Genomic DNA, 14,492 nt, shown 5'->3' on the forward strand with positions numbered 1-14,492 from the left:
ATTTTTAATCACTTCAGCACCAAGCTGACATATAAAGATGGACCAACAGAAAAGGTCCTTATTAATCACTCATTTTCAATAGCAGCAGTAAGGTCTAAATAAATTCTATGTCCATTTCCAATTCAAAATGCTTTCACATGGTTGAGAATACCAGTTTTGCAACTCTTACAATTAGAGCTCTTTTTTCCAGATACTTCAACACTATCCTAATTCAAAGTTATTGGTGTCACAAAAAATGTTTTACAATATAATTAAACATGAACATAATTTTGCACATACAATTATGCATTCTTTAACCATCAACCAAAAAATCATTAGCATGATTGAATACTTAACAAAGATACATCAAACGTCACCTATTACCACAGTTTTATTATCAGTTCATTGTATGGTCACTCAAGATTCCAATTAAAAAACAAATTAATTAATCTATATCTATCACGTATACTGAACAGATCACTTGTTCTGACAGTTCTTATTAAAGAACAGTAAACCATTTAATAGGAATATGTATTAGTATTGGTTGATATTTTGCCTTTTTGAGACCCAGATTTTCTTTTTTAAAAAAGCAAAACAGTTTTCTCTGCAGTTTAAAAAGTTCAATCACCAGAGAAACTGAATGTCCTTCAGAAACTATGAAAGTATTAAAACTACTCAGTAGGTATCTCTAAGCACTCTTTGGCTTAACTCGTCATATGAAATTAAGTTCTGAGTAGAACTGGGAAACATCTGTGTTCGAAGCATTGGACAGTTCTAAGGGAATAGGCAGCTTTATCTCTTGGGACAAGAACCTGCTGAATGCCAAACATCCACACAATGCTCAGAGAAGAAACTGTAAGAAACCCAAGTGAACTCTGGACATTTGAAACTTTAGTACCCCAGAAAGAACACACAATTCTTAAAACTCAGAAGTTATAAAGGATAATTCCACCGCTACTAATATTCTAATGAAGGATGTTTTATAAACCTCTCCAATTAAATAAGAAACCATAATATTATACATAAATATTAAGAATTTTATAAACTAACCTTTTAGATGTATCTATAGCAAATATTTCAAAGCATGAGAAGTACACAGAATGGCTAAATAAAAATGAAAAATTTTTAACTGACTGCATTTCATTAGGAACTTGATCTGCACATATTTACACACAACACGTAACTATTTACCAGAGAGTCATATTTAAAATCCTTATGCAAATAGCAAAACTATGCAAAATATAAATTTAAGACCACAGTATGAAAATACTTTATTAAAAGCCCTTATTTGTGGCATTATCTACAGAACTTAAGACAACTGGCCAACCAAGACATTTGTAATCCAAGATAAAAATAAGAAGTAAAGTATGACTAGTGGATCATTTTTTAAAAAAGGTGAAAGAGCGTTTTAACTGCATTTAGGTATAAGTAAAATATTACCCCAAACAATACTATGTAGTATTTTTTAAAAGTCATTATTTGAAATAATCCAAATATAACAACTTCAATCTGGCACTAAAAATACCTCCCTCTTAAAAAAAAGTGTAACTTTTTTAATAACATTAAAATGGAAACAAACTAGATATTGTCCCAATTAAAATATCATATGTAAGAATAGCTGTCATCCAAAACAGATGACCAGAAGATGCATTCCCAGTGGAAACAGTAAAAATTCTGAAATATTACTGAAACTTGGAAAAATGTAGTTGAATTCTAGATAAACTTCCTTATGGGAAAGTCGAAATGCAGCACTCTTTTTATGTTCTTGGGTATTTTTCCATCACTTCCATTTTCAAGAAAAGAGGAAAGCTATATACAGCAACAGTAAGCTCTTTTTTCTTTTTATTTTTAATAATTTTCTGCATTTTTATTTTTCCCTGACTTGTTACTAAGAGTGTGGGTCAATTCCACAAAACGATTGGTGATTTCTGGTGAAAGAATCTGGAACAGTAATAGCACAGAATTTCTTTAACTACGAGAAAAAATAAGATCAGGTTGTGCAGAACAAAAATGCAAACCCTAGGCCAAGCTGTTCTATAAAAGATGCAGAAAAAAAATCTTTTCAAACTTATCCTCACACAAGATGCAGAATACTTATACTAAGTTGAGTCACCAATACTGCCTTTATAGTTTTTTGCAACACTAGTAAGAAGCCAACATAAATAAAAAATGTTTAACATTACAGTAGGATGGTCTTTTTCATAGAACTGCCTTCTAGCTAATTTTAGAGAATGCTACATGATTTTAACATCTTTTACCAATGTTTGTGGAAACCCAAGACTACTTTTATCTATGACTGCTCAGACTTCTACCTCAAGCTCTAATGTAATTACCAGATGTCTTATAGTAAACTGAAGAAATTGAGACTCTCTCAAGCATGAAACCAGCCAAATGCTGAGCACCTGGAATTCTGGAAACACAAATCCTGAATCAATTTTGGCATCCCTATACCATGTCTCTTTGCTTTAAAATCTAAATGAAGCAAAAGTAGAAGACAGCATGCCATGTGAGCATGACCTTTTATAAACCATGACAAATGGTTCATGATTTACAGCAGAAAAGCTCTACTGGCATTACAGGAAACAGAATTAGTTATAACAGATTTCTTACATTATTGAGCTACCTATTGACCCTCCCTCTCAGTTTTTTTGTATAACTCCTACAAAAATCTGAATTATGATGACAAGGAGATAATTGAGACTGAAAAATGTTTTATCTTGAAATTCCATTTCATCTATAACAATGATAATTAAAAAACAAAAAAATTCCATTAAACACAATTCATCAAAATTGTTTTCTGGAGTTTAAGCAAAATGAGATTGTGATTAAATTAAGAGAGTATTTTGGCTATTTGAAGTCTTCTGCAATGTTCTGCAGTGCATACACAAGGACAGTTACTTTGAGGGGAGTTGTGATCCGTAATGCTGGGTTAACGAAGTTTGCTTGAATCACTAACATAATGCATTAGCAAAAGCATCACTTTCCATACACTGGTAATCCATTACTACTAGAAAATAATCTGTATGAGCTTCATCCACTCACACAGCCACTTACTACATCAAGATCCTCTTCACCATGCAGTTGCCCAGCATCAAGAAAATAATGTGACAGTAACAACAGGAACATTATTTTTTTCCACAGTAACCTTAATTAGCACTTAGGATATGTACAGATAATATAGATTGTGAGTTTGTTTTTTTTTTAAAAGCCACTGAATTCATACAAACCATACATTCCCCTTTAACTACAGTATAGCAGACCCAGTATAAAAGACAAAAGCAAATAGAAATGAAGACTAAAGCACAACAACATGTAATTTAACCAAATTGTCATGATGCCACCATTTTAAAAGCCAACAAGTTCAGGAACTCTTACCTCAGGCATCCAAAAGTTTATGACAGCAGTACACATCTGTCATTCTCTAATTAACAACTAAAACTTTATTTTAATCTTGCATGTACTTTGGTGAGCTTTTCTTGCAAAAGAAAGTAACTGAGTGGACAGTCTTGTAGACAAAAAGAAACAGCCCTAAGGATATTGAAAGTATCTTTTACTATCCAAAACTTTTAACTGAACCCCCTCTATTATAAAGGTTGTGATCAGCAGGACAAAGTCCAGTTGACAACTACTTACTAATGGCATCCCTTGGGAGTCAGCGCTGGGGCCAATTCTGTGCAACATCTTTATTAAAAACTAATGATAGCATAGAGTGGACTGTTTGTGGATGTTACCAAACTGGGAGGAGTGGCTGACATGTTGAAAGTGAGAGCTACTATTTGAAGGGACCTTGGTAGGCTGAAGGAATGGCTGATAGGAACCATCTGAGGTTCAGGACAGGACATGTCCTCTATCTGGGATGAAATAGTCTCATTCAACAAGCACTGACCAGGCACAACTTGATGGAAAGCAGTGCTGCCAAGGATTTGGGGATCCTGGTGGACAACAGGCTGTACCTGGGACAAAAGCATCCTCACAGAAAGACCAAATGTATGTTGGCTTTCTAAGCAAGGGAGAAGCCAACAGGTCAGGAGAACTAATTCTTCCTCTGTATTCACCACTTAGGAAACCATGTCTGTAGCATTACATCCAGTTCTGCAACACTGGCATTCATGAGCAATGGGGGCACAGGGAGCTGAAGCATCTTACACATGAAAGGAGGCTGACAGAACTGGGTTTTTTCAGTCTTAAAAAGAAGTCTATGAACAGCTACAACTACCTAGTGGGAGCATGTAGAGAATGTGGAGCCAGATTCTTCTCAGAGGTACACTGAGATAAAATAAAAGGCAGTGAACCTAAGTTCCATTTTAAAAAAAAAATTATTTATTTATTTAAAAAAAAAATCACAATGGAAGTAGTTAAACTTCCAACAGCCTTACTCGAAGAAGCTGCACAATCTGCATCCCAGAATCACTCAAAACCCAACAGGGCAAGACTCTACACAGCTCGATCTAAGTTGACCCTGTCCCCTTAGACAGAGATCAAGAGAGGCAAGGGCAGAAGTTTGGAACACTGATTTCCGGAGGCCCCATATAACCTAAAGAATTATAAATTTCCATAATGTCAATTACATTAATTACTTGCTTCTTTTCCTAAGAGCAATGATACCTTTTTAAAATACTTACTAATTTCTACAAAGGAAAAACATCTAATGAAATTTCCACCATTCTGAAGCATTGTAATCCCATTACTTTTTAAAATAGTTTCCCTTAACATCTCCTCTACATATGCTACAGGTATGCCATATAGACAAGCTGCAAAATACACCTCCTAGAGGATGATAAATTCTTTAAAGTAAGGATTTGGCTTTGCTTTCTCCAATTATACTGCTCAAAACATCCTCTACTACTCAACCATGGAAATCATCTGGCATTAAAAGTAATCTGAGATTTTACTTTGCAAGTATTAAGGACAGTAGGAAAAATCAACATTAGCTAGCAAACACTCATAATGTCTACTGAAAGCTAGGAAAATTATAAAGACCCCACAGAATTATTTTAAATTAGATAAAAATCGGGAACCTCATTTTAATTTCAGTTACAAAGAATGACCAAAGGACAGTATAAGAAAACAGAACTATTTGCTATAACTATCTGCCTTATTTTTTTTAAAGTGTGAAATCTTAAAAATAATGCTTCCTAAACCTACAGAAGTTATTTAACTATATCCCCAAAGCACTGAAGTACAAATAAGACTTCAGCATTTCCTTCTTCCTTAAAAAACCAAACAATAATATATTGTATTATACTAAATATTTTTATTAAATCAAAAAATAAAGTGGATTATCAGAACGCTATTTTTAATTTTAAAACCTTGGTTAAACAATTTGTTTATATAAATATTCATTGACCAAGTTAAGAAAGTCTATTTATAGGCCTTATAATTATACACTTTATTTAATATATAATTTAATATATAATCATTTGCTTCTATAAGTGAAATGTAAACACCAAAATCGATGCAAACCTAAAATGACATATAAAAAGTCACATTACAAGCAGTTAGCTTATTTTTAAAGTACTTAAATGCACTGATTTAAAGATATTTTTAAACTAAATATTTGGCTACCTAATATATAGAAATATCCCCTTTTATTTTTCATATTAATTTGCATTTTATAAAATGTATCTACATCAAGAATTTTTGCATACATTTGAATGTATAGTGTAATATTACAAAAACATTGTTCTCCTGCCCTTAGTTTTTGATCATTAAAAATACTTTAACAACCTAGAAAAGTACGAAGACCATTATCAAATATTTAGGATGTACATATGAGCAGGCAAAATCTCCTATGGTAAGCACTGGCCCAAAAAAACTTCACAGTATGTGTAACAAAAAGATGGAATTAATGTTTCCAAGAAGATTATCAAATATTAAGCTACACAAGGAATATTTTTTCTAAGCCATCACTGACAGGCTAGTGTTGCCTGGTTCTGCTTGGCAACACTTTGTTAATACTGTGTTCATTAATTTAACAAACTATCAGGAGAGTATGTTTAGAATGGGCAAGCATTATCTCTTGCATTTCATTTAATTAAACTCTGTTCTAGCAATATGACAGTCAGCATTTCATGAAGGGAATTATTTTAAGGATGAAGGTGGAAAATATTTCAAAGTGCCCTGCAACAACATGAAAGCATAATCTAAAATTACCCCTGCACATACTGTAATTTATCTATAAAATTAAAGATGTTATTTCTAGAGTTCATAATTAATTGGATTCCACAGAGAAATTATTCAGGCATTCCAGATAGTAAAATGATGCACAGAGGCACAAAACATAGTGCCAAAGGACAACCATAAACAACCACTGTGACTTGCATGAATTACAACAATCATTGAGACTTAATGTGAAATGAATACTGGCTGCCTTTTGTATGTGGTCATTACTCTGCTGCAAAGAAATTGTCATTGAATTTTGATTATATTGCCTTTATAAAAAGTAATGAAAGTGGCTCACGCTCTAGAGGCTTTCTTTTAAATGACACACGACAGTGATCCACAAAGGCCAGTGTGCGACAAACTAATGATGACACCTCACCTGAGGAAGGCAATGTTACCCCACCACTGCAGGTGACTGCAGTGAAGTTGGCTTGTCTTCTGGCAAACATTTTAACTAAACACTTTCAATGAAACATCAGTCAGAAATAAGCTTAGCCATCAAGACTTACCATCAATCCGACTAACAAGTTCTTCCAACATTTTCACTTTCTTCTGAATTCCTGGTTGTGCAAATGTGTAGTTATCCTAAGGAACAGAACATATGCAAGTCATTAGTTGTAGAAAAGACAAAAAATTTCTTTTCTTTCAATTACTTATCTAAATCCATGCATTTTTCTACGGTTTCCTATAGTGTTTCTGTTTTCCTTCTACATTTCCTAGGTCTGCTTCTACAGTAAAATAGTAAATCATCACAATATATAGTCCTGCGATTCCCCATCTCTAACAGTATATATCCTATAGCTATGCCTGCAACAATTGCTCTCTACTTGCTAATCTACTGAAGTTACAGCTTTATTGCACAAGTCCAAGTAGGTTTGAAAGGCTCTCATCTTATATGCCAAAATGTGCCAAGCTAGAGTTTTCTTAAGGTGATTTTTTTCTCATAAATTTACAATTCTAACACAAATAATGTAGGAAACATGAAAATTTAGACCATAATCAGAGACAAGAAAATAATTTGATCTTTAGAAGTGTGGAATAATAACTTCAAGAAGCATAAGAAATCAAAAGTCTGTTTTAATGTAGTCAAAACTGTTCTGAATTAATTACAGTTAAAGTCATGCATCCAAATCTAACACACAACCTATATAGCTAAAATGGAGTTATATTTGCATTTATTTGTTTAAATGTATTAACTCTAAGTGGATTTTTAATTTTTGGATTGCAGTTCTACAATATAGACTAGAGTTTGAAATAATGAGAACAAGACAGGTATCTCTGCTTGAACCCCAAAGTGATCAATCTTTTTAAATTATTACATTATTTAAATATAAAGCAATGTTTCTGAATATTTAACTGAGAATCCCTTCATTCAACTCATTTTGTTACATTTTTGCTGTGGTTCTTGAGAGATTTAAGAAAAGAAAATTACCCATACATATTTTAAAAGAAAGTTGCTATGCAGTAGCCCTTTCACAGTAATTAATATCAGAAATTAAAGTATAAACCAAAACAGCGTGGATGAGGAAGCAAGAATAATTCTCTGAATTTTTGAATTTTCCACAAGAATCACCAAGTAAAATAGGCATCCATTTCATCTTGTTGGTGTTGTTTCTCACACAGAATATAAGCATCTTCTGTAGTGCAATAAAGCACCAAAACTGAAAGAACAGAAAGACTCACACAGAATTCAAATCTATTATAACCCCATTATGGGAACAAAGAAACTATCCCATGCACTGGAAAACTGCCTTTTCCAAGGCAGATACACTCCTGTATAAGTCAGGTATAATATCCAGGACAGTATCTTTAGCTAATCATTATAATTTTCTTCACAGAACCTACTCTAACAACAAAAACTGTATTAGCTTTTTTTTTTCATATGCTGTTCTATTTATTTAAAGAAAGTTAACTGGTGTTTCTAGAAGTAGTATTGCACTAAAAGTACAGCAACATGGAACTCAATTATTTCCTCTGTAACAGATCCTCTGTAAAAGTATCTTCACATATTTAACACTGAAAGTCAACACAGAGTTAAAACACCAGTGCTTCAATCATTACTGTCTCCCCAGATAGTGCAACTCCCAACTGTGATCTATGAATCTGAAACTGTTTTCTCTCTCAAAGCCTAATTTACTCCACACACACCTGGAAATGCAACCCAAAACTGCCATCTTGATTTTAAAACAGGCAAGTTTGCTTTTCACTACATTTGATCTTTTGCTTATTTATTTTTCTGTTCATTATTTCAGCTGCAAATGAACACAGCTGGGAGTCACTCTTCTATTTGTGCTGACTCATCTAACTGGAAAGGGCTTTCTTCGTTCCTCCAGTTCTCTCTTCTAATTAAACTATGTTCTACATATTCCCTGCTATGACACTTGTAGTTGACTTTCTGAAGTTTGTGAAATTGTGAGAAGGACTTTGTAAACATAAAAGGTATTCTATTATCTACTATCCTTGCCCCTTTTGTTCTTATAGGTGGAGAAAAAAGTTAGTAATGCAGTTATAGAAAAAACATGTTAAACTCAGGAAATTCATGAACTATTGCTCAGGGCAACTTCAAAGTACAATGGCTAAGATTTTAATTCCTCTATCATTCAATTTAATTGGCGATACCAGCTTTGAAATTTGACTCAACTTTTCCCCCAACTCTTCTATCTCCTCCTTGCCAAGAGCTGCAGGGGAATGGAGAACACATGGTCAGTTCACAACACTTCATCTCTGCTGCTCCCAATGAGCCATACATCCTGCCAGAAAGCCTGCTCCTGTGAGGGCTCCTCTCCACAGGCTGCAGTTCCATCAAGGCACCTCCCCCTACTTCAGCGTGGGGTCCTCCACAGGGGCTGCAGGTGGATCTCTGCTCCACGATGGACCTCCATGGGCTGCAGGGGCACAGCTACCTCACCACGGTCTTCATCAGGGGCTGCAGGGTGCTGCTCTGGTGCCTGAAGCATCTCCTCCCCCCTCCTTCTTCACTGCCCTGGGTGTCTGAAAGGCTATTTCCGCTCATATTTTCTCACTCCTCTCTCATCACTGCACAGTGGTTTTTACCCTTTCTTAAATACATTACCACAGAGGCACCACCATCATCAGCAGCTTTGGTCCATCTGGGAGGTGGCTGGAACTGGTTCTGTGTCACACAGGGCCTCTTTCACAGAAGACACCACTGTAGATCCCCTGCTACAAAAACCTTGCCACATAAGTTCTCTGCTAACTTTCACAGAAAAAAAAAAAAGTCTAGCATTTAACTCTCCTACCTATTCCCCCTCACAGTTGTGGGTCCTCTTTTCATTACTCATTCTACATATTTTTGTTGTATTTCCTCATTTATTCCTTGTGTAACTTTGACCATCGTTATTAAGCAAAAGACAAAGTCTTAAAAATGTCATAAGTAACTGAGAACAGAATTGTCTTGCCTCAACAGATCTGTAGCAGAGAGTTCACACAAAATATCTGTTATTTCTAAACACTGTTCTTGACACTTTCCAGTAAGCATTCACATATGACAAAGTATGTATAAGTACACAACAGAATCCATGATAAATATAAAAAATTCATGCACTGGTGTGCAATATCTAAATTCCTTGATGTTCTGCTCAGATGGCTTCCAACACACTTTCAGGGAACTATGCTAATCTACTACAGCTGAGTGGTTATAATATCTAGTTCAGACTCTGACACATAATTAGTTTCACCTTACAATACAGAAGGTTAAGACTTTATAATGCCACAAGAGATCAAAACTTGCTTCAGCTTCAAATTTTTGTGTTAGTAGTCTGTACTTATTCTGTATAACCACCCCACTGTCCTGTACCTACAACTAGATCTGGCAGGACTTCTTCTCAAAACATAGTCATTATAATTTATAATAAAATACTAAAATCACAGACTTCACTAAACATTATTAAAAGTATTAGGTAACTTCTTACATTTTTTAAGGGTAGAGAAACTCTAAATGGAAGAAACTTGAAAAAATGCACATGACAAATTTAACTGGGACTATCCTCCTATACTCACAAAAAGAGAGCAGGGGGAAGAGGGTGGAAAGAGGGGAGAAGAGAGGGAGTGAGAGAGGAAGGGAGGGAGACGTTACAGGTGTTAGCTTTTTCTTTAAATAGGTGATGATGGGATAATTTTAAAAGAAGAAGAAAGCTGAAGAGGAAAGGAAAACAATCTTTTACATCATCATGAAGGAGAAACAGAACCAGCCAAACTAAAAGAAAAACCATTGTCAATAATTTGACATAATGAATGCAGCCAAGCAGAGGTACAGGCACAATGCTTCTCCATCTTTTCAGGTCACACACACTGTACACCAACAATGTAGTGATGAAAATATCAGCATCATTTATAGAACCAAGTGGAAAGTTTTGACACGAAGTCTTCACGTGTTGTCTTCACGTGTTGTTTGTTCATTTTTAAAAAGGTTTTATCAATCAGAACAGAGCTTTTAAATATAAAGCATACATTAAGCATCATAGGGACACACAGACATAGATGTCTATTTTCTCTACTGATGTAAATTTAAGAATTCTTATACACCAATTTAGGTATGTTCAAGTATAGTATCACATGAACAAATGACAACTGAAAGAAATAAAGCCTTCTTTCTTATCTCATTATGTCAGAAAGTGATCTTAGGAATTTTATTTTTTTAACTCATTTAAGTACTTCATTCATATATTTCTGAATTCTATAAGTGAAATCCTATTTAAAATCTCAGTTCACCCTGCTCTCAAAGTTATGTGAAAAGGTAGGGGGAGGAGGGAGGGAACATGACACTAGTTGATGATAGGCAGCACATATAATAACACTATCAATGCTAGGCACAGTTTAGCCAAAATGTTTCTTGAAGATCGAGATTATAATGTAAATTCACTCTTAAATACAGTTCAGGAGGAAGAGAGCGTGCATGCACAAGAACAAACACAAGTGTGCTGGACTATGCTGTTAGCACATATTCCATTGCATGTTCTATAATTACTCCAAGATACTTCCTTTAAAAAAAAAGCTCTTTCTACCTTTGTAATTATTAAGCCTGACTTTTGAAAATGTAAAATTACCTAAGTACTAAGAAAGAGATTTACAAAGCATTGCAGCTCAATTTTTTTTAAATGCAAAACAGTATCTTACTTATTCCTACATAAAAGGATGAAAAAAAGCAACAGCTTATTAAAAGGTAGGTACTGATTCTCAAGTTAGAATAGTATCCACAGTCTCAGAACCAAAGATCCAACCTTCTACTGGGCTGTGCAGTCAAACCTAGTTTCATACAAGTGGATTTATTATAAATTACAGAAACTGTTCAAGTAGCAATAACAGAAGTGCTCAAGATATATTTTTGGATTCTGGCATAGGCCAGACAACAGTTCAAATCTGGATAAGACCTAGGAATAATAAATATGGACACCTACAATCCCAAAAGCTGATGCTGTAAATTTTAGGTAGAAGACAAAATATTTGTATGCTGAAGCATACTGATAGCACAGTATATATCATCTATAGATTACAAACAGATTTGTTGACTTCCTGAAAATTTTGCTCTCAGCGACAGGCTAGGAAACTGCATTATTAGCTTCCAAAGAGACACAGGCTCTTTAAGAGCTTCTGATGACACCTGTTCTTAAGAAAAACTACAGCCTGCAGCATAAATCCTACCGCTACCCTCAATTTTCTGTTACCTGAAGTACCAACCAAAGCTTATCATTACAAACTTAAAACTGGCTACTGGGCCAAACAAAAGAACCATCTTGGCTTCTCCCTTTTAAGAGCAGTCAGCAGCAAATTACTGTAGGGGATGGTAGGAGCAAAAAAAGCCTGCAGTGATGTATTTGCAGCGTTCCTTCAGTTTCCAGTTTGCAGTGCTGAGACTTCCCTAACTCAGAGTGGTATCTTCATAACTAAAGTTGAAGATTTTTTGTCAACAAAACTTCAATTTTTTTCAGATTCTAAACCCACGTAAAATGTTTTTCATCCTTTGACAAGTAGCCCAGCAGCTTAGCTACTCAATTACTCTTTTTTTAAGACTATCACTCAGCAGAAGTACAAGATACTATCTAGGTCTTGCATCAGACACGACAGAAAGCAACTACTCCCTATACACCTTCTTCATGCAGTTCATCATTTTAAAAACTTGTATTACATTCCTCCACTTAACTAAGTCATCCAAGTTGGAGAACATAATCCATCACCCAGAAACTGTTCCACTTATTTGCTCCATTATTATTTTTTTGACTTTGAAGCCATCCTTTCAAAATGAGACAGGCAAAAGGGATTAGAACAGCATAGAGCATACTGAGCACAAGCTGATTTTAGGTTTTAAAAGTAGCAAAGTGATGTTTACTCTCAAGAACTACTTATATAAACCCTTCTCCTCCCTATGTGATAACAGGTAATGTTTCTACCATATATGCTTAGCTTTTTTATGAACTTCTGGTAAAAAGGACTTTATCAAAATGCACTTTGGAAATACAATTAAACCATACAGTTGTTCACAGGCTCACTGATTCCTTCCAAAAGCTGTCAGGTTTGTGCTGCTTTACAGGAGCTATAGAAAATCTTAAATAATATAGTTTTTATCTTTTCACCATTAATTCTGCTTATTCTACACTTTCTCCAAACTTCCCTGATGCATGTGTCTAATTGTCTGTGCTCTCCTGAATTCCCTTCAAATCATTTTGAAAATCTAATGTCATATCTAACCCATTCCATTCCATCTAGTACAAAAGCAGTTTTGAGCATTGGCCTTCTTGTTTACCCATTACCAGAGACCTAATAGGAGAAAATCACAGATACATACTAAACTGAGCAGAGTTAGCAGTTGACCCTGAAATTCTTACTAGGCATCCTGATGCACAGCATCCTAGTGATGCATTCAGTCTTCTCAAACTGATGGGGAGGAACATAAGTCCTCCAGTGACTAAGCAAGCTACTAGAAACCTCTTTAATTGAGAAAGGTAAAACTTGCTTACAGAAAAGTTTCTAAACTCTTGCTCTTCTTTGAACCTTCTTTTCCTTCACTGAAAGTTTAAAACACCATAAAGCAGTATTTGCTCCAACAGATTATTAAGAGAAATAGAATCAGATATCTGAGCACGAATACAAAAAGAATTCTGGACAGAAGCACCTACTGTGGCCAGGTTTATGTTTCAGAAGACTTGAGTCTCATATATGACATACAGACAGAGTAACGGAAAAATACCACTTAGGAGTATCATTTGATAAGTGATTACTAAAAATGGTGAAGTTGTCCATTTCTCATCAGAAGAAAAGCCATTCTAGAATGCTGAGCAAGCACAAATCCCTGCCTTGATTATAGAACCTATTTCTCATGAAATTTCTCATGTTCATGACTTTCCAAAAAGCTGTTATTTTTATAAGTGTTTCAGAACACAATTCTAATCAAGCAAACCATTGTTTTTCCTTGGAATAGTCACATCTTCAGGACAAAACTCACCATGTTTTGTCACTCTCAAGATCCAACTTGGACAAGACACTAGCATAAAATGAACAATGTGGATTTCTGGAAACTACTAAGCACTTATCACCATAGAGAAGTTCTGACTCACAGATGGAGTTACAGCAATAGTAGCTGCAGGGACAGACACAGACCATGAATATGCAGTTGAAGCGTTGAAGAGAACAACACACAGAAATAACTGCTGCTAGCATTTCTGACAATCCCTGACAAGGCTTCCACATTTCTCAAGAATACATTTCTGACTGGCATTAGAATCTGTTTATACAGGAAGTGGAGCACGACTGCAGTACTGTCTTTCAGTTATACAATGTTAGCAGAGACTCTGAAGACTGCTTGTCAGATAGTTATATCATATATCCCATTTTCCCTGAACACACCACATTTGCTGTGCTATATTCAGCTGAGAAAGTCGGGATGAAAAACTACTTTCTCCATTCAGCTAATGAAAAGGTACAAAGAAAGCTATACTTGACCTATTTTTCCATTAAAATAAACCTTTGGAAGGTCCTATAAAGAATTATTTCTGCATGTACTTCTCAACATTTGAAATGCATGTTCATGTTATTTATCAGTTCCAGCAGATCTCTGAAAGGCTTTTCAAGCAGCATTCCATCCATCCATCATCCAGACTTCAGGCACACCTTAGCAACAACTTTCCATAACTCAGGAGTGAGAAAGAGCTTTGCAGGATTCCCTGCAAATATCATAAATCTTGCTATTTGATCAGCCATAGAAACAGATAATATATACCTCAGCATACTCCAGTCCCTGGGAATGAATTATCTCCCTTTTATTCTAAAAATTACCAAGCCGTGATAAATAATGATATTAATATTTTAATGCTATTTTTATACATCTGGTTAGATAA

General features: G+C 34.9%; 1 protein-coding gene across 2 annotated transcripts in view; it reads right to left on the reverse strand.

Moving 5' to 3' along the window:
- Window positions 1-14,492, reverse strand: part of TBC1D22A (TBC1 domain family member 22A) — a 155,391-nt gene that overhangs the window by 76,122 nt on the left and 64,777 nt on the right. For both annotated transcript variants that reach the window (XM_018068010.1, XM_018068011.1), the window contains exon 10: window positions 6,651-6,726. In XM_018068010.1, coding sequence (XP_017923499.1) covers window positions 6,651-6,726 — 76 coding nt within the window. The remainder of the gene's footprint in view (window positions 1-6,650; window positions 6,727-14,492) is intronic.

This window comes from Manacus vitellinus, unplaced genomic scaffold (genome assembly GCF_001715985.3).
Source record: "Manacus vitellinus isolate BGI_N305 unplaced genomic scaffold, ASM171598v3 scaffold_13_pilon, whole genome shotgun sequence".
Classification (NCBI taxonomy): Eukaryota; Metazoa; Chordata; class Aves; order Passeriformes; family Pipridae; genus Manacus; species Manacus vitellinus.